Source organism: Aspergillus welwitschiae (genome assembly GCF_003344945.1).
Source record: "Aspergillus welwitschiae strain CBS 139.54b unplaced genomic scaffold BDQ94scaffold_67, whole genome shotgun sequence".
NCBI classification, from domain to species: Eukaryota; Fungi; Ascomycota; class Eurotiomycetes; order Eurotiales; family Aspergillaceae; genus Aspergillus; species Aspergillus welwitschiae.
In genome coordinates, this window is record NW_020798761.1 from 44,150 (window position 1) to 67,194 (window position 23,045).

At 52.5% G+C, this 23,045-nt stretch overlaps 10 protein-coding genes across 10 annotated transcripts; 3 read left to right on the plus strand and 7 right to left on the minus strand.

The window, feature by feature from the left end:
• Positions 1-163: 163 nt before the first annotated feature.
• BDQ94DRAFT_163870 (uncharacterized protein) lies at positions 164-1,094 on the minus strand (the record flags this gene model as incomplete). Its single annotated transcript, XM_026769831.1, has 3 exons — positions 164-390; positions 469-631; positions 1,038-1,094. The coding sequence occupies 3 exons, from the start codon at positions 1,092-1,094 to the stop codon at positions 164-166; spliced, it is 447 nt and encodes a 148-aa protein (XP_026620184.1).
• BDQ94DRAFT_185175 (uncharacterized protein) lies at positions 1,061-8,490 on the plus strand (the record flags this gene model as incomplete). Its single annotated transcript, XM_026774816.1, has 17 exons — positions 1,061-1,804; positions 1,894-2,706; positions 2,763-4,067; positions 4,104-4,134; positions 4,174-4,352; positions 4,386-4,574; positions 4,608-5,132; positions 5,172-5,522; positions 5,559-5,696; positions 5,733-5,849; positions 5,892-6,062; positions 6,093-6,134; positions 6,174-6,338; positions 6,369-6,395; positions 6,432-6,960; positions 7,010-7,131; positions 7,195-8,490. Exons 1-17 carry the CDS (start codon positions 1,577-1,579, stop codon positions 8,488-8,490), a joined length of 6,228 nt encoding a protein of 2,075 aa, XP_026620185.1. The 5' UTR covers positions 1,061-1,576.
• A 223-nt stretch (positions 8,491-8,713) lies between these two features.
• On the minus strand, positions 8,714-9,890 carry BDQ94DRAFT_185177 (putative mitochondrial carrier protein; the record flags this gene model as incomplete). Its single annotated transcript, XM_026774817.1, has 3 exons — positions 9,846-9,890; positions 9,601-9,790; positions 8,714-9,522 (listed from the first exon to the last, which is right to left on the minus strand). The coding sequence occupies exons 1-3, from the start codon at positions 9,873-9,875 to the stop codon at positions 8,714-8,716; spliced, it is 1,029 nt and encodes a 342-aa protein (XP_026620186.1). The 5' UTR covers positions 9,876-9,890.
• An 18-nt stretch (positions 9,891-9,908) lies between these two features.
• BDQ94DRAFT_154454 (putative eukaryotic translation initiation factor 3 subunit EifCh) lies at positions 9,909-11,605 on the minus strand. The gene is made up of 4 exons (XM_026768298.1): positions 11,561-11,605; positions 11,461-11,500; positions 10,915-11,384; positions 9,909-10,849 (listed from the first exon to the last, which is right to left on the minus strand). Exons 1-4 carry the CDS (start codon positions 11,566-11,568, stop codon positions 10,270-10,272), a joined length of 1,098 nt encoding a protein of 365 aa, XP_026620187.1. The 5' UTR covers positions 11,569-11,605; the 3' UTR covers positions 9,909-10,269.
• A 455-nt stretch (positions 11,606-12,060) lies between these two features.
• On the plus strand, positions 12,061-13,068 carry BDQ94DRAFT_175871 (arylformamidase; the record flags this gene model as incomplete). The annotated part of the gene is made up of 2 exons (XM_026772576.1): positions 12,061-12,200; positions 12,264-13,068. 2 exons carry the CDS (start codon positions 12,061-12,063, stop codon positions 13,066-13,068), a joined length of 945 nt encoding a protein of 314 aa, XP_026620188.1.
• Positions 13,069-13,567: 499 nt separating this feature from the next.
• Positions 13,568-14,543, minus strand: BDQ94DRAFT_163875 (casein kinase II subunit beta; the record flags this gene model as incomplete). Its single annotated transcript, XM_026769832.1, has 2 exons — positions 13,568-14,059; positions 14,124-14,543. The coding sequence occupies 2 exons, from the start codon at positions 14,541-14,543 to the stop codon at positions 13,568-13,570; spliced, it is 912 nt and encodes a 303-aa protein (XP_026620189.1).
• A 666-nt stretch (positions 14,544-15,209) lies between these two features.
• On the minus strand, positions 15,210-17,085 carry BDQ94DRAFT_185179 (glycoside hydrolase family 6 protein; the record flags this gene model as incomplete). The annotated part of the gene is made up of 7 exons (XM_026774818.1): positions 15,210-15,454; positions 15,507-15,748; positions 15,806-16,063; positions 16,113-16,250; positions 16,313-16,566; positions 16,629-16,968; positions 17,055-17,085. 7 exons carry the CDS (start codon positions 17,083-17,085, stop codon positions 15,410-15,412), a joined length of 1,308 nt encoding a protein of 435 aa, XP_026620190.1. The 3' UTR covers positions 15,210-15,409.
• A 427-nt stretch (positions 17,086-17,512) lies between these two features.
• Positions 17,513-19,408, minus strand: BDQ94DRAFT_154462 (uncharacterized protein). The gene is made up of 2 exons (XM_026768299.1): positions 19,142-19,408; positions 17,513-19,092 (listed from the first exon to the last, which is right to left on the minus strand). The coding sequence occupies exons 1-2, from the start codon at positions 19,336-19,338 to the stop codon at positions 17,754-17,756; spliced, it is 1,536 nt and encodes a 511-aa protein (XP_026620191.1). The 5' UTR covers positions 19,339-19,408; the 3' UTR covers positions 17,513-17,753.
• On the minus strand, positions 19,409-20,937 carry gcy1 (putative glycerol dehydrogenase Gcy1). Its single transcript, XM_026768300.1, has 4 exons — positions 20,778-20,937; positions 20,550-20,678; positions 20,233-20,481; positions 19,409-20,182 (listed from the first exon to the last, which is right to left on the minus strand). The coding sequence occupies exons 1-4, from the start codon at positions 20,798-20,800 to the stop codon at positions 19,687-19,689; spliced, it is 897 nt and encodes a 298-aa protein (XP_026620192.1). The 5' UTR covers positions 20,801-20,937; the 3' UTR covers positions 19,409-19,686.
• Positions 20,938-21,772: 835 nt separating this feature from the next.
• Positions 21,773-23,028, plus strand: BDQ94DRAFT_154466 (PSME3-interacting protein). The gene is made up of 2 exons (XM_026768301.1): positions 21,773-22,123; positions 22,218-23,028. The coding sequence occupies exons 1-2, from the start codon at positions 21,958-21,960 to the stop codon at positions 22,793-22,795; spliced, it is 744 nt and encodes a 247-aa protein (XP_026620193.1). The 5' UTR covers positions 21,773-21,957; the 3' UTR covers positions 22,796-23,028.
• The last annotated feature ends 17 nt before the right edge of the window (positions 23,029-23,045 follow it).

Consider the following 23,045-nt stretch of genomic DNA (forward strand, 5'->3'; position numbering starts at 1 on the left):
TGTCTTGTGGTAATGAGTGGTGATTCTTTTTGCTTTCTCTTGCAGTGATGCCCTATGCGACTTTTATTGAACCAGCCATTGATTTGTTTACTAGCTGCGGTAGTCTAGTAGATGTCCGTTCGTCGAACCAAGGAACCGGTGATCTTTTAGCTCCTCTTTTCCCTTAGCAGACTTTCCCATTTCCATCAAAGTAGTAATAATCGTTCATGTTTCGACCCCACTTGATGCCGGGAAAAGAATGACAACGAATACCTTGACTGTTTAAACCCTTTTTGGTAATGCTCTGAATACCCTTTGTCGGGCTCCCTCCTTCTGCTGATGACGGGCTCCTTTCTGCATGATGGAGGAGGTCATCCCCGATGAGGGTTACATACATATAGAGAGACCAATCTACCCGCCCAGAGGCATATGCGCACCACTGCAAGTCAGGGTATGTACTGAAGTACATACCACCACTAAAGTACATACCTTCATTGTCCGGCTCGTCGATCGCGCCAACGCTTTCCCACCGCGAAGGAGGGGCGCATTCGTTATCGATAGGAGCATCTGCCCACCGCCCCCGTCCTTGCGCGCAACCCAACCGGGTGTGTGACTGGCTTGTGCCTGCGTGACTCCCTTCATCATCCCATCTCTGTACAGTGTACACAGTACTACTACTAGATACTTCTCTCAGTCCTCCCTCGTTGGTCGCTGCATTGGATGCGCCAATAATACTCGCCTCTCTATCCACATCCACCGGCTCTCACCTCCCGCGGCGTGCGACTATATCGGCATCTTCCCAGCGATCCCGCTGCCCCGTTGGCTCATTACCACTTCCCCAGCCACCGGGTTACGCTACTGGGCCTCGGAGAATCAAATCACACGCTTTTACTCCGTATACGCCGATCAATCAGATCAAAGAGGTGCTTGTAACTTGAGCAAAATAGAAAAAAAGGTTTGCAGTCTCACATTTTTTTTTTCCCCTCGAAGTTTTTATTTACTTTTGGTGGCACTGCCGTAACCCGTCCTCGACTACTACTTGCTTGTTCCATACTCACCTTCGAGCGACCGCTGATTTTCCCGACGTATACTAGTTCGCATTCCTCACTGTCCATCGCATACCAAATCATCCAATCCCATTTTCGCCTGGGAGGATCTTCCGCAGAATCGCGCTCCTTCCCTTTTTTTCACGTCTGCCACCGCCCTAGGGTCATGAATTCCATGGCCTGTCCTCCTATCCCTGCTTCTCCCTGCTGAACTTCTTTCGTCAATTTAGATCTCCTCACTTCCTCTGACATTCCTTCTGAGTTCGATCGACTCCTATCCTACCCAATCTCCAGTCCTTATCGCAAGTGTCGGTCTGCCTGGCATCTGACGTGACGTTTCGCGTGGTGTAACTACCAATACTCCTGGGGACTTCCCACTTTCAAGTCTCCGTCGTCTTTGCAACATCTCTCCTGCGCTGTCACCTATTTGTACGCCGATTCCGTTGCTCGAACGCCTGCTGCCTCAATTGGGGCTGATAGCCATTTGATATCCATGCGCCTGGCATAGAGCAGTCGCGGGTCGTCAGACGAGTGTCGGTGGCTTTTCCAGGATGGAAGTTATGCGGACACTCCCTCGTGATGAATTTGTATCTCCACTGAGGGTACATGTCCCTTCCCGGCCGGGATTCGACAAACGTGGGAAGGAAACTAGCGACCTGTCAAATGGCTGGCTGCAGATAGATGGTTTAACTTCGGGGTGTCTTGGGTCCGGAGAATACACCAAGGATGGTGGTGTGCATGACGCCAAAGTCCTCCAAGTGGTGGAACATCAAAATAAGGTAAGTTCACCGTGAACTCACTGGCAAAAAAAAAAGTACTACACAAGAGATTCGCTGTTCCCGCTGCTAATGGCTAGATATGTAAGCAGGATACAATATTACGGCGAAAGCTAGGCTACAAATCATCGCTGGCTCTGGAAGCTGACATCCATGCCTTCGAGCCCGAAGGCTATGATGCACCACCGCCCACATATGACGATGCGAACAAGGATCTACCTCCAGATTACGCCACACTTGCTCCCTTAGCCCAGCGGAAGAGTCTTATCCAAGACTCTGCGCCCTCACAGACTACAGATAGGTCGGAGTGTAAAAGCGCATCGCGGCTATTCGATTTTGAGGCTACTCCGGGCATTCGGGAAAGAGCAGGAAAGAAGAAGAAGAAGAAGCCGGCTGCGCAACCCCAGCAACAGAGCACACCGCCGCCTGAGGAAAGTGGAGGCGACAAGCAAGATGATGGTGGTGGAGATGAGCAGAATGGTGATACCGGCGGAAATGAAGGAGGCGATTCAGGAGGTGGCGGCAATGGAGGAGATGATAATGGCCAAGATGGGAACGGCGACGGTAATAATGGAGAAGATGACGAGTGGGATGCGTGGAATACGACAAGCACCAAGAAGAGTAAGAAGAAGAAAAAGCAGGAGGAAGAGGAAAAGTTGAAGGAAGAAGAAGAGCAACGGAAGCGGGAAGAAGAGGAACAGCAGGCCAGGGAAGAACAGGAGAGATTGGCCAAAGAGGAGGAAGAACGGCTGGCCAAGGAAGAGGAGGAGAAGCGCGCTGCCGAAGCTGCCGCCGCTGCCGCCGCTCCCCCCGACCTCAGCTGGGCAGATGATACTAATGCCAACGGTGATGATGGCTGGGGTTTTGCCACAACGACTAGCAAGAAAAAGAAGAAGAAAGGCAAGGTATGTTATGCATCGTCACTGCGATATAGGTGATAAATCTCCTAACTTATCAACAGGGCGCCGACCCTAGCCCGCCCGAACCGGCGTCCAACGGGTTCCAAGACGTAAGCTTGAACGACAGCGCGCCGCAACTAGACTTAGGTCTGCCTCCTGCAGCGCCAGGGACGGGCTTCAACTTTGGGAGCTGGGGTCAAGATTGGGGATCTGGTGATAAATGGGGTCTTAACACCCTGAACGGCATGAAAGACGACAAGCCAAAAGAGAATACTAACCCTTGGTCCTTCTCCGGCACCAACGGCATGTCGAACACCTCCGTTGGGTTCAGCTTTGGTGCGGATCTTGGAAGTACCCCGGCTGCCAACGATGTCCCTCCTGCTCCGGAAGAAAGCAAGCCAGAGGACGACTGGGGATTTCCCGTGACCAAGAAAGAGAAAAAGAACAAGAAGAAGGGGCTCGAGGAGCCGACGCCCGACCTTCTTGCAGAAGAGCCAAAACCGGATAACGCCTGGCCGGCTGTTAAAGAGAATAAGGAGCCGGAATTTGCTGATGATGACTGGGGTTGGGGAGCAACCTCTATCAAGAAAGAAAAGAAAAAGAAGAAGGCCGACGAGCCTCTTCTTGAGGAGCCTCCCGCCCCCGAACCTGCTGCCGCCGCTGATCCGCCGCCTGAAGATGATTGGTCATCGGGCTGGGATCTCCCAAAGAAGGAGAAAAAGAAGAAGAAGGGCGCGATCTTTGAGCTGGAGCCGGAGCCAGAGCCACAACCTGATCCCGTGGAGCCGGAGCCTGAACCTGAACCAGTCGTTGAACCTGAGCCCGAACCCGAGCCCGAGAAGCCAGCCTTGGAATTCCTGGATAACCCTCTTTATAATAACTGGCTCACGCTTAATTCCAAAGACAGGAAGAAAAGAGAAAAGCAACTTGTCAAGAAAGGCCTCCCTATCCCTGGCAAAGACTTTGAATTTCCTGATCCAGATGCTGAGCCCCCCAAGGAACCAGAGCCCGAGCCCGAGCCAGTTCAAGAACCTGAGCCAGCTCCTGAGCCAGAGCCCGAGCCGATAGCTGAACCTGAACCTGAACCTGAACCAGTTGTTGAACCAGAGCCCGAGCTTGAACCGGAGCCCGAAAAGCCCGCCTTTCAAATCCCAGACAGCCCTCTGTATAATAACTGGCATACACTTTCATCTAAAGACCGGAAGAAGCGTGAAAAATCGTTGATCAAGAGCGGACTTCCTATTCCTGGCAAAGATTTTGAACTTCCTGATCCAAATGCTGAGCCCCCTAAGGAGCCCGAGCCCGAGCCTGAGCCCGAGCCAATTCAAGAACCGGAGCCAGCTCCTGAACCCGAGCTCGAGCCGATAGTTGAACCTGAGCCTGAACCTGAACCTGAACCCGAGCCTGAGATCAAGGCTCCTGAAATACCAGACAGTCCTCTCTACAACAACTGGCACAATCTCTCATCCAAAGACCGGAAGAAACGGGAGAAAACATTGATTAAGAATGGTCTTCCTATCCCGGGCAAGGATTTTGAGCTTCCTGATCCCAATGCTGAGCCTCCCAAAGATCCTGAGCCAGAGCCAGAGCCAGAGCCGGAGCCGGAGCCGGAGCCAGTTCAAGAACCCGAACCAGAGCCTGAACCCGAGCCGGTAATTGAACCTGATCCAATCCCGGAGGCTGAGCCTGAACCTGAGGTTAAAGCTCCTGAGATACCAGACAGTCCCCTCTACAATAACTGGCACACACTCTCGTCCAAAGACCGGAAGAAACGAGAGAAAACATTGATTAAGAACGGACTTCCTATTCCTGGTAAAGATTTTGAGCTTCCTGATCCCAATGCTGAACCCCCCAAAGAGCCTGAGCCTGAGCCAGTACCTGAACCAGAACCTGAGCCTGAGCCCGAGCCGGAGCCTGAGCCAGCAGCTGAACCTGAGCCAATCCCGGAAGCTGAGCCTGAGCCTGAGGTTAAAGCTCCAGAGATACCAGACAGTCCTCTCTATAACAACTGGCACAATCTCTCATCCAAAGACCGGAAGAAACGAGAGAAATCATTGATCAAGAACGGACTTCCTATCCCGGGCAAGGATTTCGAACTTCCTGATCCTAATGCTGAACCGCCTAGAGAGCCCGAGCCTGAGCCAGTACCTGAACCTATTCAAGAAGAGCCGGCGCCACCTCCAGCCCCAGAATTGGAGCCAGAACCAGAGCCAGAGCCGACTTGGGAGCCAGAGCCAGAGCCTGCGTCCGAGCCAGTCCCTGAAGTGGTCACAGAACAGACTTATGAGGAGGAAAGCTGGGGAATATGGAATGCTTCGAAGGAGAAGAAGAAGAAGAAGAGCAAGATCGCTGCTGAGCCTCCACCGCCCGCACCAACACCTCCATCTTTGGGATGGTCTGCCGAGCCAGAGGGGTATGTACCTACTGACCAAGTCCCCGACCAGCCTCTCTGGGATGACTACGACAGCAAGCCTTCTAAGAGTAACAAGAAGGGTTACAAGGAGGAAGAGACACCTAAGAGTGGCATGGGTTGGTGGGCCACCATCGGTGCTGCAACTATGGGCAAATCCAAGACGACGAAGAAAAAGTCATCAGAGAAGACCAGAGCCATAGAAGCAGCACCAGAGCCCGAGCTCGAACCCGAACCTGTACCAAGTCATCCTGCAGAGGATGACTTACTCATTGACGTTGACGATTCAAAGATGCCCGAGGCGCCCGAAGCGCCAATCCCGCCAGTTGTCGACGAACCACCCGCGCCAGCCGCGCCGCCAGCGAAGTCTCCTGTTGTCACCTCGAAGACCAAGTCATCAGCCAAATTGTCCGTCTCAGAGCGAATCAAAACTTTGGAGAAAGCAAAGAAGGGGAAGTCAAAGGACAAGGTAGCCAAGGAAGAGCCTGCCCCACCCCCAGAAGAACCTCCTGCTCCCCCGCAACCCGAGCCTGTCGAATTCTTTGACCCCGAACCGGTTCAATTTAAAAAGCCCTCTAGGGATTTGGTCCCGGGCAGTTTCCCAGACGCATTTGACGACGAGGACTTTTACGATATACCCCCTCCACCTGCCCCAGAGCCGCCTGCCCGAGAGCCGGAACTTCAGTTTGAGCCGGAACCTGAGCCTCAGCAACCTGAGCCCGAGCCCGAGCCTGAGCCGGTGCTCTTGTCGAAGAAATTAAAGAAGAAGGAGAAAAAGAAGGCAAAGACTGCTGTACTCGAACCTGTGCCAGAACCGGTACCTGAACCAGTTCCTGAGCCTGTGCTTGAACCACCGGCTCCTGAGCCCGTGCCTGAGCCGGTCCCTGAGCCTGTTGCAGAACCAGAGCCAGAACCTCAACCCGAGCCGGAGCCCGAGCCAGTCCCCGCACCTGTTCCCATCTCGAAAACTGAAAAGAAAAAGAAAAAGAAGAAGGTTGTTGAGCCAGAACCAATTCCTGAGCCGGTGCAGGAGCCGGAGCCAGCTCCTGAACCTGAGCCCGAGCCAGTAGCTGAACCCGAACCCGAATTTGTCCCAGCTCCTGCTCCAGAGCCTCCGATCGAGCAAACGCGGGAATTAGAGCCGGTGGTCGACGAAGCACCTGCTCCCAAGCCTGAAAAGCCGAAGAAAAAGAGCAAGAAGGTATCCAGTCTAGAAAAGGCAGCCCCGGTCGTGGAACCAACCCCTGCCGATATTGAGACTGGAGAAGCAGCTGCAGAAATCGATGTAGGCGCGGGTGGCCCTCCTACGCCTCCACCAGAGCCTGCTGAGCCGGAACTGGAGAAGCCGGCCAGGAAGGAGCGTGTTCGTGTTGAGCGCACTCCCGGTTCGGCATCCTGGGGATTTTGGGGTGCCACGCCTCAAAAGCAGCCCAGCACTAGGGAGCATAGGCGTAGGCGGGAAAGGGAACGTGAACGTGAACGTGAACAGTCACCCCCGCCTATGGTCAGGTCGAGATCGACCAGGCAACCAAAGTCTAGGGATCTTGAGAACGAGGGAGAGAAGTCTACCTCTGACAAGGATAAGCGCAATAGCCGAGGTATGACTCTCGCTGATTTTGTCCTGGGCACGCCGCCACCGCCTAGTAGGACAAAGTCCAGTCGAAGACACGGAACACACGCATCCAGGGCTACTTCGAGACGTCCATCCGTGGGCATGGAGGACGCTGGGTTCCCCAGTCCTCCACCCGACGATAGCCGGGATATGCCGGATAAGGCTGCCAGGATGATGGGTGTGCACGGCTCCTCTCGGAGAGAAAGAGACAGACGTCATGAATCTCGTAGAAGATCTCGTATGTACTCTCTTGAAACTTCCTGTGCCGCTGCTAACAGCTTTCTTAGGCGCTCCTGATCCGTATGCGGTCGAAGACGAGGACATCGTCATGGTAGACCGGGACGACATCGATGCCCCGAAGGAGGGCTCAAGGGGATCGAGGCACTCCGACAGACGTTCGAGGAGAAAGGTAAGCGAGGATTCCAGTGATATCATCTGGGAAATTCTTCCATGATGCTAACTTTGTTCTTAGTCTCGGTCCAGGCAAGAAGAGCATTATGATGATGCTGAAGTGTTCTCGGGACCGGAAGATATCGCTTTCGTGGAAGCACCAAGAGAGCGACGCGTGAGACGGTCAAGTACTGCTCCCAAGAAACCAGAGTCCACTGGTCTCATGGGCTTCATCGGCTCTTTGCGGAAAACCGCTCGTCCGGACCCTCCGGAGCGCCGAAAGTCCCGGTCTCATCGTGATGAAGATGCCCGATACATGACAGAGCCAGAGCGAGAGGAACGGCGTGCAAGGCGCGAAGCTCGCAGAAGGCGTGCCGAACAAGAGGCTGAGCTGGACGGCTTTGTTACCGAAGGCGGTCCAGTAGGTGGGTTCCCGGAAACCGACATGGACGAAGTTGAAGCTAGACGGGCAGCCCGTCGAGCAAAACGATCCTCTCGGCAGGCGCCATCTGACCAGCTTCGTGAGAGCGACTGGCGCGAAGCCGAAGAAAGACGTGCTCGACGGAAGGAAAGAGAGAGAGCCCGTGAGCGGGAGATGCAGGAAAGAATGCTCCGAGAGGAGGAAGAGAGGGAAGCAAGGCGCCAGGAAGAACGAAGGCTTCGTAGAGCAGCTCGTGAAGAGCGCCGTGCTCGAGAAGAGGCGGAAGCCCGCGAGGCAGAAGAGCAGGCCGAAGCCGAAGCCAGAGCAGCAGAACGGCGCGAACGCAGACGGCGGAGGGAGGCAGAGATGCAAGAAGCCGCCGCGTACGAGCCCCGGTCCAAACGTCGATCCTCTCGTCACCCTGTCGATGACAGAGCTGCCCGAGACTTCTATCTCGGCGGCTACGACGGCGAGAGGGCTTATCGTCCGGAACGGTCTACAGAAGAGGGGGTGAGGCCCAAACGTCGGAAGTCCAGGGCTCCAGAACCGGAGCGCGGACCACCGATGATGTCCGGAGGACGCAAGGATAAAACTTCGTCCTGGGTGCATTCGCAAGCGAGCGACCCGCCTGAACCACCACCAGTCGTGGCCACCGTGGTGGACATGCCGCCTGGTCCAGGTGAGCCGGCTCAGGCGAACTCGGTCTCCTCGGACGAGGAGGCACGACGTGAGCTGCGGCGTCGGGCCCGACGACGAGCAAGATATCCCGGCCTGACGGATCAGGAAATCGACGAGTTACGAGCGCGAAAGCGCGAGGCTAGACGGTCTGAGCGTAGTTCAGGCAGCGCTGATTACGAACGGGTCCGTGGCATGAGGTCGTACGACGATCGTTATGCACCGCCAGTCAATGGGCCCAGGATGCCGAATTGGTTCAAGAGACTGACCAATATGGGTTGAGCTGGTGGCTTAGAGTACCGATATGAGGATGTTTCTTTACTTTACGAACGGAATGATGAACGACATGAAGCGATGTTTGCCATTGAAGGAATATATGATTTGGCTATGATGTACGATTAACTAACTGAGAATGGACTCTGCTTCGAAGGATAGACCAGAGTGATGGATTTTGACGACTTTATCACATATACTCTTTACACTGTAGCTGTACACCTCCCCCCGATTAGGATGACATCTCCTTCTCCTTCCGTCTATTCTCCAAAAACCCTCTCCCACCCTCATACACACAAAGATACACCCCAAACGAAATAGCCGTCCACACAGACCGTATTGCCCCTCCCTTGAAGAGCCCTCTAACCCCTTCCTCTCTATACACCTTCTTTCCCACAGCCCACACACTTGCCCCTCCCTTCTTCTTCCCATCCGCAACCCCATCCCCACTCCCACTAGTAGTAGAACTACCAGCCCCCAACATCATCCTCGTCTTAACCACATCCACCGGCGTCGTCACAACAGACGAAACCGTCCCCGCCACAGCCGCAGAAACCCCCGTAATAAGAGCCCTCTGCACAGCCCCAAACTGTCCCAGCACATCCCCATCCCCATCCCCATTCCCTCCTCCATCCCCCCGACGAAGTAAATACCCCGACAAATGGCCCCTCAGATACTCAAACAGCGGAAAGTTCAACCCCGTGAAAGGGAGATTCCGTCCCAGGAGAGCACTGTATCCACTCCAGAGGGAAGTTGGCCGATGGCGGAATTTGCGAAGCGTGAGGAGGGTTATGTTTGTGGTTCTACTTGGTGGGTTTTTGGTTGGGTCATTGGGGCCGGTTCGGGGGTAGGGGTTGGAGTTAGTATAGACCTGTGCATTCTGCTTTATTACCTCCGCGGGGGTAAGGATGAAGCAGGAGACGGATTCGGCGGTGCAGGAGGAAAGGGAGTGGATTATTGGTACGGGGAGGAGGGATTGTGTGCTCGGGTTGGTGGTGAGGGTGTGTTTTAGGCCTTCGTAGGTTGTGAAGAATGCTCCTGCTATTTTGTTTATGTCAATATCAAGGATACTATTCAATATGGATGAGTTTGGGGTGTATGTTGGGTCTGGGGACATACAAGCAGGTAATGTAGCGAGAATGACGCTCCCTACGCCCTGATATAGTCCCCGGAAGAGAAGTTTACGGTTAATCGCTCCTGTTGTAGCATCCTTGTATATTCTATTGTAATTGGGAGATTGGATGCGGGTTTTGAGCGTGTCGATGGGGTAGACGAGGAAGTCGACTATTAGGACGGCGAAGGCGCCGGACTGTGCTTCTCTTTTAGTTTCTTTTTGTATCTCTATGTGAATTGCAGGGGCTTACCAGCCAGATGTCAGTGTTGGTATTGTACATGATGCATCATCTATTGAAGCTAGAAATTGAGTCTATGTATGTCCATGGTAGTGAGGCATGATCTTATCTAGTAGTTTAGTTATCTATCTCGTTATCGATGAGGTCATCACCACGTGCCAGAAGCAGGCTTTGCCCTAAGCCGGAATTAGGGCTGGATCAGCTCTCTTTAATGAATACAATAGCAGTAAAGAGCAGCAGCAGCAGCAGGACAGTCAAGTAAGGAGGTATGGTATCAAGTCATGCCCGTTCTAATTCTCATGGAAGAAGCAAACAGGAGTCATATTAACAGCCCGTCAGATACAGAATTTTCCCTCCCTACGCCGTAAGGTCATGCAATTCCAAGAACTAATCATCATCGCCCGCCTTTCCTATTTTCCGTTCCATTCCTCACCATCTATTTGGCCGTCTCACCCGGAAGTAGGTTGCCCTTGACGGCAAACATCTTACCCGTTGTCGCAGACACGAAGCTGTCGACCTGGCGAGCGTACTGCTCAACCTGGCGGCTGTTGAGCATGCTGTCCAGGCGGCTGGGCTCCTGGGGCAGCTTGAACAGCCGCTGCCACTCGTCCTCGGGGAGCAGGGGCTGCTTGAGAGCCGCGCGGCTGGCGTTCTCGGTCTTGCGCTTGTTCTGCCACGCGGTGATCTTGGCCTGCTCACGGGCGAGCGACCGCTGGTAGTACTGGAAGTTGTTGGTCTCGGTGTGGTGCACCTCGATGCTGTCAAGCAGAAGGTCGCAGTTCTTCTCCAGGAACGGGTCGATGCTGAGGGAGAGGTTGTCGAAGTTGGGCGCCAGCACGGATGACTTGGCGTACTGAGACGACTCCAACGCGGCCAGGGACGGGGGGAGATCGGAGGGAGTCGCCTGAGTGGGAGTCTGGAGCTGGTGAATGAAGGAGGTGATCAGGTGAGAGTTGTGGATTTCAACGGGGAGCTCGACCAGGATGTCCTGGTACCTGAGGTTGGACTTTTGGAGCCTGCCAAAAACAACCAATTAGCATGCGTCTATCATCCCTCCGGGGCAATAGTATTATCAACGTACTCCTCGGAAGTGAACTTGTTCTCCTTGAAAGCCGCCATGAACTTAGGAGACAGGCGGAAGGCGCGCAGGCTCAGGCTTCCCTGTGCGCTGCGGCTGACGTCGTGCACCAGAGCGACCGTGCGCTCGTTCATCTCCTTCTGGTAAAAGAACTGGTTCTCGATCACGTTCATGTTGATGAAGTTGCCCATGTTGGCGCTAGTGTACCAACCAACGTTGTTGGCGTCAACGTTAACCTCGCGCATCATACGGACCATCTCAGCCTCGTAAGCTGCGTTGGCCTTCGCGCGGGGGGCAGCAGCAGCCGGGTTGGGAGCAGCATTGTCAAAGTGCGATTCGGCGGGCACCTCAACGACGGGGAAAGGGAAACTGTTGGTGATCTCCAGGGTACCGTCGACATCCATACCGACGATCGAACCGGTCGCAGTCGTCGGGAAGGCTTGAGAACCGTGCTTGATGATCTTCATCACCACCTGTATGCCACGCTGTAAGTATCGTCGCCGGCCGTGAAAAAGGCGGGTGGGGGGGAGATTTTCATGGTGTGCATACCAAGGCCTCGACCTTGACGGCCGTGAGAGGGACTTCTTTCCTATAGCGAGCATTAGCATGCAGACCCCTAGATGAGACTGATAGGGCCAGAAAGACTTACTCCGCCATGTTGAATATGTGCCTGGGAATTGCTATACAGACAGCGACAATGAGATGGCAGTCGGCGGCGAGGTTTGTGTGGATGGAATTCAGCATTTCCCACCGCCTAGCCCCCAACACGGCTAGCGTGCCAAGCCCCATACGAGCCGCCGGTCCGCTTGCCTTTTTGGGCTCTTTCAATCACCCTTGCATAACTTTACACGCAAAAGCATCGTTTCTGCCAGAGGATATCTATTTCACTAAAACTATGCCCTCATGAGGTTATAGACTTCCAATTGGGAGCAAACATGCTGAAAAGACTCCACGTAATGATGCCGTATCCGGGTTCTGGGGAACACTAACAATGACCTTATCTACGGAGTTACATCCGCAGATTCCCAAGCCAACTAACGCTACGACTGACCCCTCACTAACCCAGCACCTCTACGTTGGACAATCAAGCATCTCTCTTCCATAGCCATGAGCACCTCATCTCATATCACAGAGCAAACAATTGCAGCAATGGGCCAAAAATACCCCTCCTCCAAACCCATGACACTTCTGCCCTCCCTCGAAACCTTCCCCTACGGCACCGATCACGTCCTTCAAACTGTCACAGTGGCCACCCTCAACAACGACAATAATGAAGGCTACTGGGTGATGTAAACCTCTCCCATTCAACTCTTCCTATATTCCCATACAAAATCTAACCAATCAAACCACAGTCTAATCCACGGCGGCGCCTGGCGCGACCCAACCCAAACAGCCTTGAACTACCTAAACCCAGCCCTGGACACTTTTACCACCGGCGACACCACAACCCTCTCCCACCTCAAAGGCATCGCCTCAATCTCCTACCGTCTCAGCCCACACCCATCCCACCCTCAAGACCCCCAAACCACAGAGCCCACACATTTCCGTGCCGCAAAGCACCCAGATCACATCTCCGATGTCCAGTCCGCGCTGTCCTTCCTGCAAGGGAAATACAATATTGGGAGTAATTACATCCTGGTAGGGCATAGTTGTGGTGCTACGCTGGCATTTCAATCTGTTATGGGGAGGTTCCGGGCTCAGTTGAAGGAAGTAATGCCTCCGGCAGGGATTGTGGGAATGGCGGGGATTTATGACCTTCGGTTGTTGAGGGATACGCATCGGAGTGTGAGTGCGTATCAAGATTTTATCGAGGGAGCGTTTGGGAGTGATGAGGGTGTTTGGGATGAGGTGTCGCCTGCTTTGGGGAGGGGTGGGGAGGGAGTAAGTGATGGGTGGCGTGATATTGGGGATGGAGAGGGTGAGGAGAAGAGATTGGTTGCGGTGTTGGCGTATTCCGGGGGTGATAGTCTCGTGGATCCTACGCAGAGGGAGGCGATGAAGAAGCATCTGGAGGAGGAGTGGGTGGGTGGAAGTGGGAGAGGGGAGAGGGTGGTGGAGATGTTGGATATTAAAGGGGAGCATGATGATGCGTGGGAGAAGGGAGAGGAGTTGGCGAGGGCGATTGCGTTCGCGGTTGAGAAAGTGAGAGGTGAGTAGTTAGACTAATTGAAGTAGTGTGCGGGCAGAGTACGTAGAAGTAATGGATGGATGAATGACGAGCATGCAGTTCATTATGAGCCCTCTGTCTCGGTTCCAGACGGAAACTAAGGTTATTCTACATATGAGTCGCACTCGCCATGTCTGAGTGATCTTGAGGTCGGGAATAAAAACCCGAGGAATAAACTAGTACACATTAGAAGCAGAGGAAAACAGACCCGCCATCTTCAAAACTTCCAACGCCCACCAGTGTTCGTGATCATTATTGCAGTGCACATGAAGTAATGAAATTGTAAGAACCCGTCATACGCCCGGGATTTCAGGAGCCGTTAGTCGGAAGACGTTTGTAAAGGGAAAAGAAAAGCATTATCAGAACCGGAGAAAAACGACTCAGACGCGCATTTAAATGCAAGTTCATGATGTTGCGCCCATGCCAGGTGGATATGGTAGGAAAATGAGGTAACTCCGATGAAGCATAATATCATGCAGAGAGCGTCAATCAGTTGCCAAGATCCATACGGCCAGAGGCGGCATCGCCGGCGACTCTCTCTTCTTTGGTCTCAGAGATAGGTTCGTCGTCGTCATCTAGCTCTTCCTCCTCATTGTCATCTTCGATGTATTTGGCTTCCACACCGGCTTCGCGAAGGGACGCCTTCGTCTCCTCCCGGAAGATATCCTGCCAGCGCGCAAGGGCAGCCATGGCGTGCACCTTGAAACCGAAGACGCGGGGCTCATAGCGGCGAATGCTCTTCTCGGGAAGCAAAGCAGGATACACCTGGAAGAGCATGCTATGGAACGAGGTGCCGAAGTAAGCGCCGTCGATAGAAGCATGACGGGACGACTTGGGGTTGTAGATGTCCTCGCACTTGGGGCAGTACAGGCGAACAGTGCTCTGGTTGGCAACGTCGTGCTGGCCCATAGGCAGGAGGGGGTGTCCGTCACACATGACACGGGGGCATTTGCCGAAATCGCAGCGCTTGTACTTCTCGACCTAGATTGCCTTGTCAGAAATCCCTTCATATACCATTCACAAAACCCCCTAGTGTAAGACATACCATCTTGGCAAGACCGCGGGTTGTGACAATGTATCTGGCATGGACCAGACCATAGAGGTGACGCGCCGACTTTTCGATTTGCTCGCGCAGGTCGTCGTCCGCATCGAGGTCAAACACGTCCGTCACAAGGTCCAAGGCATACTGATAGTAAGCGACCTCGGTGTTCAGGCCAGTGAGGTTGAAGCGATCGGTCAAGTAATCTTCGTCGATCTCGCAGAAGTATTCGTTTCCACGAGAGGAGATGAACTGATGAATATAGTCAGTATGTTTCTGCGGCAGTATCACGCCGTATGAAAAACTAGACGAAGAGCGCATATGTACTTCAGGCCGGGGACGAGGTCGAGCTTCGATGGAAGGCCGTAGCGTAGCAAGTGACGAGCCCGACTCCTCACTAGCAAAACTAGTAGGTAAAGCCATCATTGCTTAGAAGTGAGGGAGCAGAAGCAGGTGCGCAGTTGAAATCCGAGAAGCTGAGCAAAAGCATTGCAGCAGAGAAGAATTCAACGCATGAGACCGTGTTATTCTGACTCCTTATCCCTCACCAGCCGCAACGACATCGTTGAGCGCAGGCGCGCAGCCACGCATCTCCCTTCACTTGCAAAGCCGCCGTCGTCCCCGTCCAGCACAGAAACTCACGTAGGGATTGGTAGACTCACCCAATCTCTCCAGTAGCTAGTGTAGTCACTGTCGGTTTCGCTGTTGAAGTCCTCCATGGTTGCTTCCCACTAGTAGACTCCACCGAGGGGAATGTAATTAAGAAAGACTAGTATTCGTGCTTGGCCTGTAGCAGTTGCTGAGAGAGCCGGTCGGACAACTCCAGTGCAGGAGAGCCCCCAGAACTGTACAGTTGAAACAATCCTCTTTAAAACATCCAATAGACACGTCTCCGGAAGAAAAGCAGATGCGGTGTTCACGGGCGATAATGAGGGTGGTTTAGCGTTGGGAGATGCAGTGTGTGTTTCTTCTCCATCCAGCCGGACTGTTATCAGTGGATCGCCTTCTTCCAGTTTAGCGCGGGGTTGGCGGTGAGATTCTTCATGGTGCAGTTCACCGCCCTGCATGCTTTCACTACAGCGTTTGTGACTACTCATGCTGTGCTTCACCAGAGGACAACTACTAAGATAAAATGTGGGCACCCATGGAAAAGATTTAAGGAGACAGCTTTAGATTTGCATTCTCATTGGGATCCTGCCCACTTGTTCCAACGATCTATTGCATCACTTCCCCTATACCACCCTGAAGATCTACTTCCAACATTCAGTATATCCATCTACTAAGTGATCGACTCAAAGGGAAGGATTGGCGTTGGTCAAAAGTTGCTCAAAGTAAGCCTAGAACATAGTGTTAGCATGATACCTTCAACATTTTGCAGCCAACACCCACCTGGAACCAGGTTCCGGCCTCCGGAGCAGGCTGCAAGGCATCGCTATATCCGCAATGCGCATCGTAGCGAGAAGAGCTGGTATCCGATGTCCCGTCGCTCTCTCCGCCCGGCTTGACCCAGACAAAGGCATCAGCCAGTTCGTCTCCAGTATCGGTCGTCGGCTGAGCACCGAAGCCGGTATCCTTGACATTACACCAGTCACCCCACGCGCTCTGACCGGTGGGTTGCTTTCCATTGCGACCTAATCCAGTGAGTCACATTGAACATGTCGCTATGTATAACACTCAGTATCACTCACCCGTATCGGTAATGAAGTGGGCATCAAACCCAGCACTAGACAGCTCCGGCGCAATGGCATTGATGTAGCTTTTCTCATCACAGACATCGTTGCCCGATGTATAAGAGGGGCAAGTGTCGATGCTCCAGGCGTTGAAGTTAGCTACATTGGTGGCGAGGCCGCGAACAGCAGCTGGGGACGACGCATTCTTATACACCGATGCGTAGAGTTGCGCCGCGGGACCGATGTTGGCAGGCCATCCCAGCCATCCCGCATGGCCTGCGGGTACGGTTAGCGATGCTCAGTATCCTCAATGGACAAGACGTACCAGCATCAAGATACATAGCCACGTTCGGCAGATTCAGTTGCTCAAGGGCATAGTTGGTGCATTCCAGGTAAGCGGATTCAGCATTGGCGCATTTAGCCACATCGAGATTCGTCACCAGGTTAGCCAAGCTATCGGGTTCTGTAAGGACCAGTCAGTACTATTCCAGCTCATCGTCTATCCATCAGTCAAAGCAAGCATACCAATAATCAGAATAGTCTGAACATCCGAGTACGTCTCGACCTGCTCCCGAATAGAATCAATATACGCCTTGTACTTCTCCACGCCGCCATCACTGATCGAGTATTCCCCATTACTAGCCAAGGCAGAACAATCCCGATCTGGTAGGTCATAGACAACGAAGATACCAGCAATTGGGGGGCTCGCTCCAGCAGCATTTTGTGTCTGGATGTCTTCCAGATATTCACCCATTGTAGGTACCTTGTCGGCCGTGTCCCTGAAAATTGAGTATCATAACATCAGCCTAAGCACATAAACTTCTTCTGTATGGATACTCACAGCCAGTAGAACGAAGGCACATCTGCAGCAGCACTCGCCTGCGCGACCAGCGAACTAGCAGACAATGATGGAATGGCCGAACTCTCCACTTGTGACTTATAGTAGGGGTTCGCATAGAGCTGGTATCCCTCAAAGGGATTGCCAGTAGCAGAGGCCGTCGGCGCCGGAGAGCTCGATGCAGCAACGGACGCTGAAGCAGTTACGCTTGCGGCGGGGAGGGCCTTGACGGCAGAGAAAAGAGAAACGAGGGGCCAGATGGCTCGCATGTTGACGGAGTGCATAACTATGAGATATCCTGGTACTGAGCGAACTAAGTGAGTTTGTGTTTTGGCTTTAACTACTGATAATGAAGTCGTATCAATCATACCGGCCCATTTTATATCAAATCCATTTCCATAGACGCGTTTATCCATTACCGAAACCAACAAGGAGTGACAAAGTAAATCCGGCTAAACATTTTCATCCGTAACAGGCCAAGACGCCTGAATAAATGGACTAATTGATCATGGCAGGGACATTGTCGTGATGAGGGCAACTGTTCCGTGACTCAAGACGGACCCTCCGTAGCCGAAAGGGATCTGATCCGGTCGATCTTCATCTCTACAGGGCTATGTCCGCTCCTCTAACGAATCTACGGATAAATTGTTTATATTGAGGACGGTTTCAGGTGCATTAGTTCAGGGTCCTGCATAATATTGAGGGGAGTAGGCACGGGAAAATTTCAATGCCATTCCCTCACGAAAGGAAGGTGCTTGACTATGTTTGGTTGCATTTGGCATCAAATTGGCTTAATCAAAGATATAGCCATCCGGTCTAACGGTCCGAATCTCCATTAGAAAGGTGAGGCAATCCATTGTAGGAAGATCGGTCATATTTTCAGGAAATTCCAGGGAAAAAAGATCAAAATTAATTAAACTAATTCTCTCCTATATATGAAGTAATGATTGTTGGGATATATGTAGGCCTCTTCAACAGAAAGCTATAGATAAATCTTTTTTTAATCATTTTCGTTTGTTGTCGTCATCAGGCACTTTGGGTTGAGAATAATGAATTATATGCTTCAAATAGAATCACAACAATAGGAAATAAATGACTGTCAAAGTCGGTATGTTTAAGTGTAGCGGGCTAGAAAGCCTGCCCATAATGTCGCGAAGCAAGATCACACTCTGCTATAAATTTGCGTATTCCATCCGATCCGTCGTACTCGGAGGCACTCTCAGGTACACCAATGCTTGCGACTTCAGCAAAGAAGGCACGATCGCCAAGTTCGCTGACATTGATGCTGGAATATCCTGATGGAGAAGACATCCATGGGTTCTCACCAAACATAGCAACATCCTCAAAACTGAGCTGATTGAAGGGCTGCTTGTAGGGTTCGGGAGATGCTTCGGATGCCTCGGACACATCCTCTGGGGACATCATGGCATGCCAGTCAACCTCCTCAGGAGTCTGTGACTTCAGGGTCCCAGAGCGATAGAAGTACTCATTTACGTCAGGGGAAGCCGGGACACTAGGGGCAAAGGGAAACAAGAGAGCGAGGTCGGCACCTGTACGAATGTCGAAGTCCTCATCCTGCACTATCTTGCCCCTCTTGACCCCAGCCTCGTCACAGAGACGTTCAACAGTACTAGCATCGCAACCAGGGAACCGCACTCTAATCGTCGATTTATCATGTAACAGAATAGGCAGGTCACCCAGTGTAGATAGCCTCTTCAGGTCATTGAGCACAGCAGCAAGATCCTTGAGGGCACGGGCAAAGTCCGCGGACAAGAAATCGAGGAGACCGTCTGAGTTGATGGTCTGGGCATCCCCAGCGCCAGTCGCCACCAGGTTCTTCTGCAGGCCGAAAGCGGTGATTGTTGGGGAAATCTGGAAGTCGACAAAGGAGCCGGGAGCCGTGCGAGGAATTGCAGCCATCTTGCGCTCAGCCTCATCTTGAAGCTTGCTCACGGTTTTGAACCGCTTGTTGCCGGTAATTGGATCAATCCCATCAAACCGAGCCTTCTGTCCTGAGAGGAAGAACGCCCGGACACCGACAGAGACATTATTGATGACCTGGGCAGGGGCAGCTGCGCCATGGGAAAAGTATCGTGCGCCACCGATACGGCCGGCGCCAATTGCATAGCCACCCGCTGTGCGGCCCAGGGTGCCGCCCGTCAGATTCGGACGAAGGGTTGAGGCGAAAGGAGCATGTTTGGTCAAGCGACTGACATTAGCTGCGACGCGAGATGTCTTGTAGGCAGTACGGTCGCCCTGGAGGCCACTGCGAATGTAGGAGATGAAGGAGCTTGCTGCCCGGGTGGAGTAGTAGTGACGACCACGAGCTTGACGGATAGCAGCGGCCCGATTGGTAGGGTGTCTGTTGACTACACGCACATACTCAGGTTGAAGGCGAAGTGAGCTTTGTTGGAATTGCTCTGGGAACCTAGACTTGATAGTCTTATAGGCCTTCTCGTAGGCAGACCTGGAGGCCGTTAGCGGAATGAAGTATATCCGAGTGGCGAATGACTCACCTGGCTGCTCTCCAGAGCTTGGGGAGCAGCAGGTGCCCGTTAGAAGGCGGCATCCTGACTGCAATCGAATGGAAGAACTTATAGATGTTTCTCAGATGGAATAACCATCCTAGGATGATGGTAGATGGAAGAGAGATAAGGGGATGACGGAGGGACCTGGCCTGATGACGGAGCAGCCCGGGGTGGCGGTGCGGCATGTGATCCAGCGCCACGTGCTCCTCATGTAATTTTGGACCATTTTAGTCACGATGGCAATTCTTGACCATCAACTATATGTAAACCACCGGGACCAGGCCCACCCTAAGACTGGTTTCACTTCTTTTTTGTGCGAAAAGACAAGGGAACGTCGCTTTATCGGTAGAAAAATATGCGACTAGATCACAAAGATCCAGCTGTATGTGGTGGTCTGATGTGCCTTAAATGACATGTTATATGTTTGTGCTCAAAGTTACTTGCAGAAGGGCATTTAAAGCATATGTACATTTTATTTTGCTTTCTATAGCTCTATTTCACATGGATATCATCATAGTCTCGTAGATAATAATTTACTCGTCATCACCGAAGAAAACCTTGACCGGGAGCCAGTCATCACCGCAGACCTTGAAGCGGTCCTTGAGGTTGTCCAGCTGCTCGATCTCCTCGGCGGTCAACTCCCAACCATCAAGCTCGAAGTTGGCATCGATGCGAGACTTGCTGACCGACTTGGGGATAACACTCCAGCCCTTCTGCACACCCCACAGGAGAAGAACCTGCTGGGGAGTCTTGCCCTTCTTCTCAGCCAGCTTGAGGAGGGTCTCATCCTTGTAGAGGGGAGAGTTGGTGGAGCCAAGGCAAGAGTAGCCAGTAGAGTGGATGCCCTTGGAGGTGTTGTAGGCAACCAGCTTAGGGGAGGGGTTGTTGGGGTGCAGTTCGATCTGGTTGACAGCAGGGACGATCTTGCAGCTGGGGTCGTTCAGGAGCTTCTCGAGGTTCTTGATGCCGAAGTTGGAGACACCAATGTTACGAACCTTGCCGGTGGCAGGAAGTTTCTGCATCTCTTGCCTAAACGGGGTCAGCAACAATCTAATTACAGTAATCAAGAGGGACTGTACCAAGTCTTAATGAAATCCCAGTCGGGGAGGTGCTTCTTCAGGTCGTTGGGGTCAGTGCTGCTGGGCCAGTGGACAAGGTAGAGATCGACATAGTCGAGGCCAAGGTCCTTCAAAGAGGAGTCAATGCCCTCAGCGACACGGTGGTGCCAGGTGTTGTCAAGCTTGGTAGTAACCCAGATCTCCTCGCGAGGGACACCAGAGTCCTTGATACCCTGTCCAACCTCGGCTTCGTTGCCGTAGGCAAGGGCACTGATTGTGAAATGGTCAGGTTGGATTCCTCTAGATTGTCCGGCAATTGGTGGCTGCTTCTAACTTACGTGTCGATGTGACGGTATCCCTTCAGGAGAGCGTTCTTGACGGCCTCTCTGACCTCGTTGGGCTTAGATTGCCAGGTACCAAGACCAACGGCGGGGATCTTGTCACCGGTGTTGAGGGTGTAGACCTTCCTAAGGAGCGGAGAATGATTGTTAGTTTCCAACAATCTCTCATGTGCTTCACATTCGATGTACTTTTAACTGACGTCCAGTTAGAGAGGAGTAGCTTACTTGGTGTGCTCGAGGTTCGACATATTGTGCGATTGAACGGTGATTCCGAGGGGTATGGGAAGAAGAATTGTAAGGTAATAAGTGGCGGATCAAGAAAATGAAGAATTGAACAGCCTGGGTGAAGGTGGGCTTTATAGCAAGGTGGATGCAGGCTCCGAGGGCGGACCGGACGAGAGAGGAGGCAGGTCCATCCAGCACACCATGAGCGGGACGATGACGATGGGAGGGGCACGACCTGCCCCTCCTAGAGATAGTGGGGAGCATCAGAGGCATCGCTGGCCAGTGATCACTCAGGCATTCTTTTAGCGGACGGACCCAAGGGTCGGGTCTCCTGCATTGGAGCGTCAAGATCAGCCAACGATAACTACGGATTCAGTCATTTCCGATCTGCAACTTGGGGCTCCTGTTTTGCCGTTATCAACGGAGTTACCACCGAGCCCGAACGGGGATGAAGCCTTGACACCGGTCAGTTGCGCTTGAACGAGGTTGTCCGGCTGCAGTCTATCACTTCAGTGGGTAGAGGTACAGATCAATGAGTTGATAGCAGTTTAAATTTATCGAAGATCATAAAAGAGCATCATATTGCCAATTGAATCATATCGTGGAATTGCTACTGTTCAGGCAATCGAGACATCGGATTACCGTGGCTCATTGTGCCGATAATTATCGAGAGTAATACACTGAAGACGCCGGATGGCAAAAGCTAGGTCGCGCAAGATGAAAGCCGACGCAATTACTCTGTACAGTAGTAGTCTTGTAGAGGATAATATGAACTGTCTTTTAGCCAGCGTGGTTCTTCTGAACCATAGCCCCTCAGATGACTAATGAGGCATTTTGCCTAAATGGACCAAAACAAAAATCCGCCGCTCCGGGGTGGCTCTGCCTCAGGCCCAATAACCATAGACCACATGCACTTCACCGCCCGTTTCTGCCAGTCCACTATTGTGGCTCTCGGTTGGCAACGGTCACAAGTGAAGGAAGAAGCCGCCGGAAGCTAGCAAAGCAAAGACGCCCGTGACGTTGCTCCGCCGCCCTTTACGATCTTGTCGCGCTGGATTCATTGCCGGACGCTTTTGCAGATCTTACGGCTATTGTGTTGTACGCTCCGTCACAATCCCGGCGATTTCATTCGACGACCACCTGCTAGCTTTGCGTACTACTCCCGCCAAAGCGATCGACCATGTCGTCTGGGTTCGTATCTGCCGGAACGGATCAGGAGCCAATCGAACGCGACGATGAATGGCGTCGTGTGCAAAATGAACTCGAGGAGGAGCGAAAGCGCAAAGCAGAGCTAGGGAGGCAGGAAGATGGCAAAAGCTTATACGAAGTACTGCAGCAGAACAAAAGTGAGTCTCCACATTGTGCGGAGATGCCATGAGGTGCGTGTGCTAGAGACGCCTTGGATTGACATGTTAGGGTGATGTGTTTTGTCGCGCAAAGTGGCCAAGCAGGAAGCTTTCGAAGAGAAGATCAAGTTGAAGAATCAATTCCGTTCGCTGGACGAAGACGAAGTCGAATTCCTCGATTCCATCATGGAGTCCACCCGGGCTAAGGAAGCTGCGGTCAAGAAGGAGACTGCCGAACAGCTTGAGTTGTTCCGTCGACAGCGGGAAGAAGCAGAGAAAGCTTTACTGGAGGATACATCTGCGGATGTTGCACCGGCCGCTGAAGGAGAGGACTGGAAAATTCCTGCCCGCAAGAGACGCCGAGAGAAGAGCAAAGACCTTCTCATACCTGGCAAAAAGCGCAAGTCTCTTGGAGGCGACAATACTGGAAACTTTTCGAAAGAACTAAGTGCGGACAAAGAATCCGGAAAGGTCGATAATACTGTCCCTGAAAGCAAGCCGGAGTCAGCGCAAGAGAAACCGGAAGTGCCAAAGCAACCAATTACATCTCCTGGAGCAACAAAGCCTGTACAGGATTCAAAATCAAGTCCAAAACAGACTGCATCGAACACAACAGCAAAAACACCTTCATTATCCCTTGGATTAGCCGGCTACGGCTCAGATTCAGAATGATCTTCTAGGCAGATTGTGCAATAGGCATTTGGTGTTTCTGCTCTTTACATTCGGTCTCTCTATCGCTTGATTTTCTGCGCCTACAGTCTGCTGGAGCGGTAACAATGTAACTGTTGCCTCGCTGCCCTGAGCTTGAAGGGCTCTCTATCCTGCACTGAAACATCACCAACGGGGCCTTTGGATCACTAAAAGTGTTTAGGTCTTATCTATATCCATATTCTATAATAATATTACACGTTAAAGATTTAGA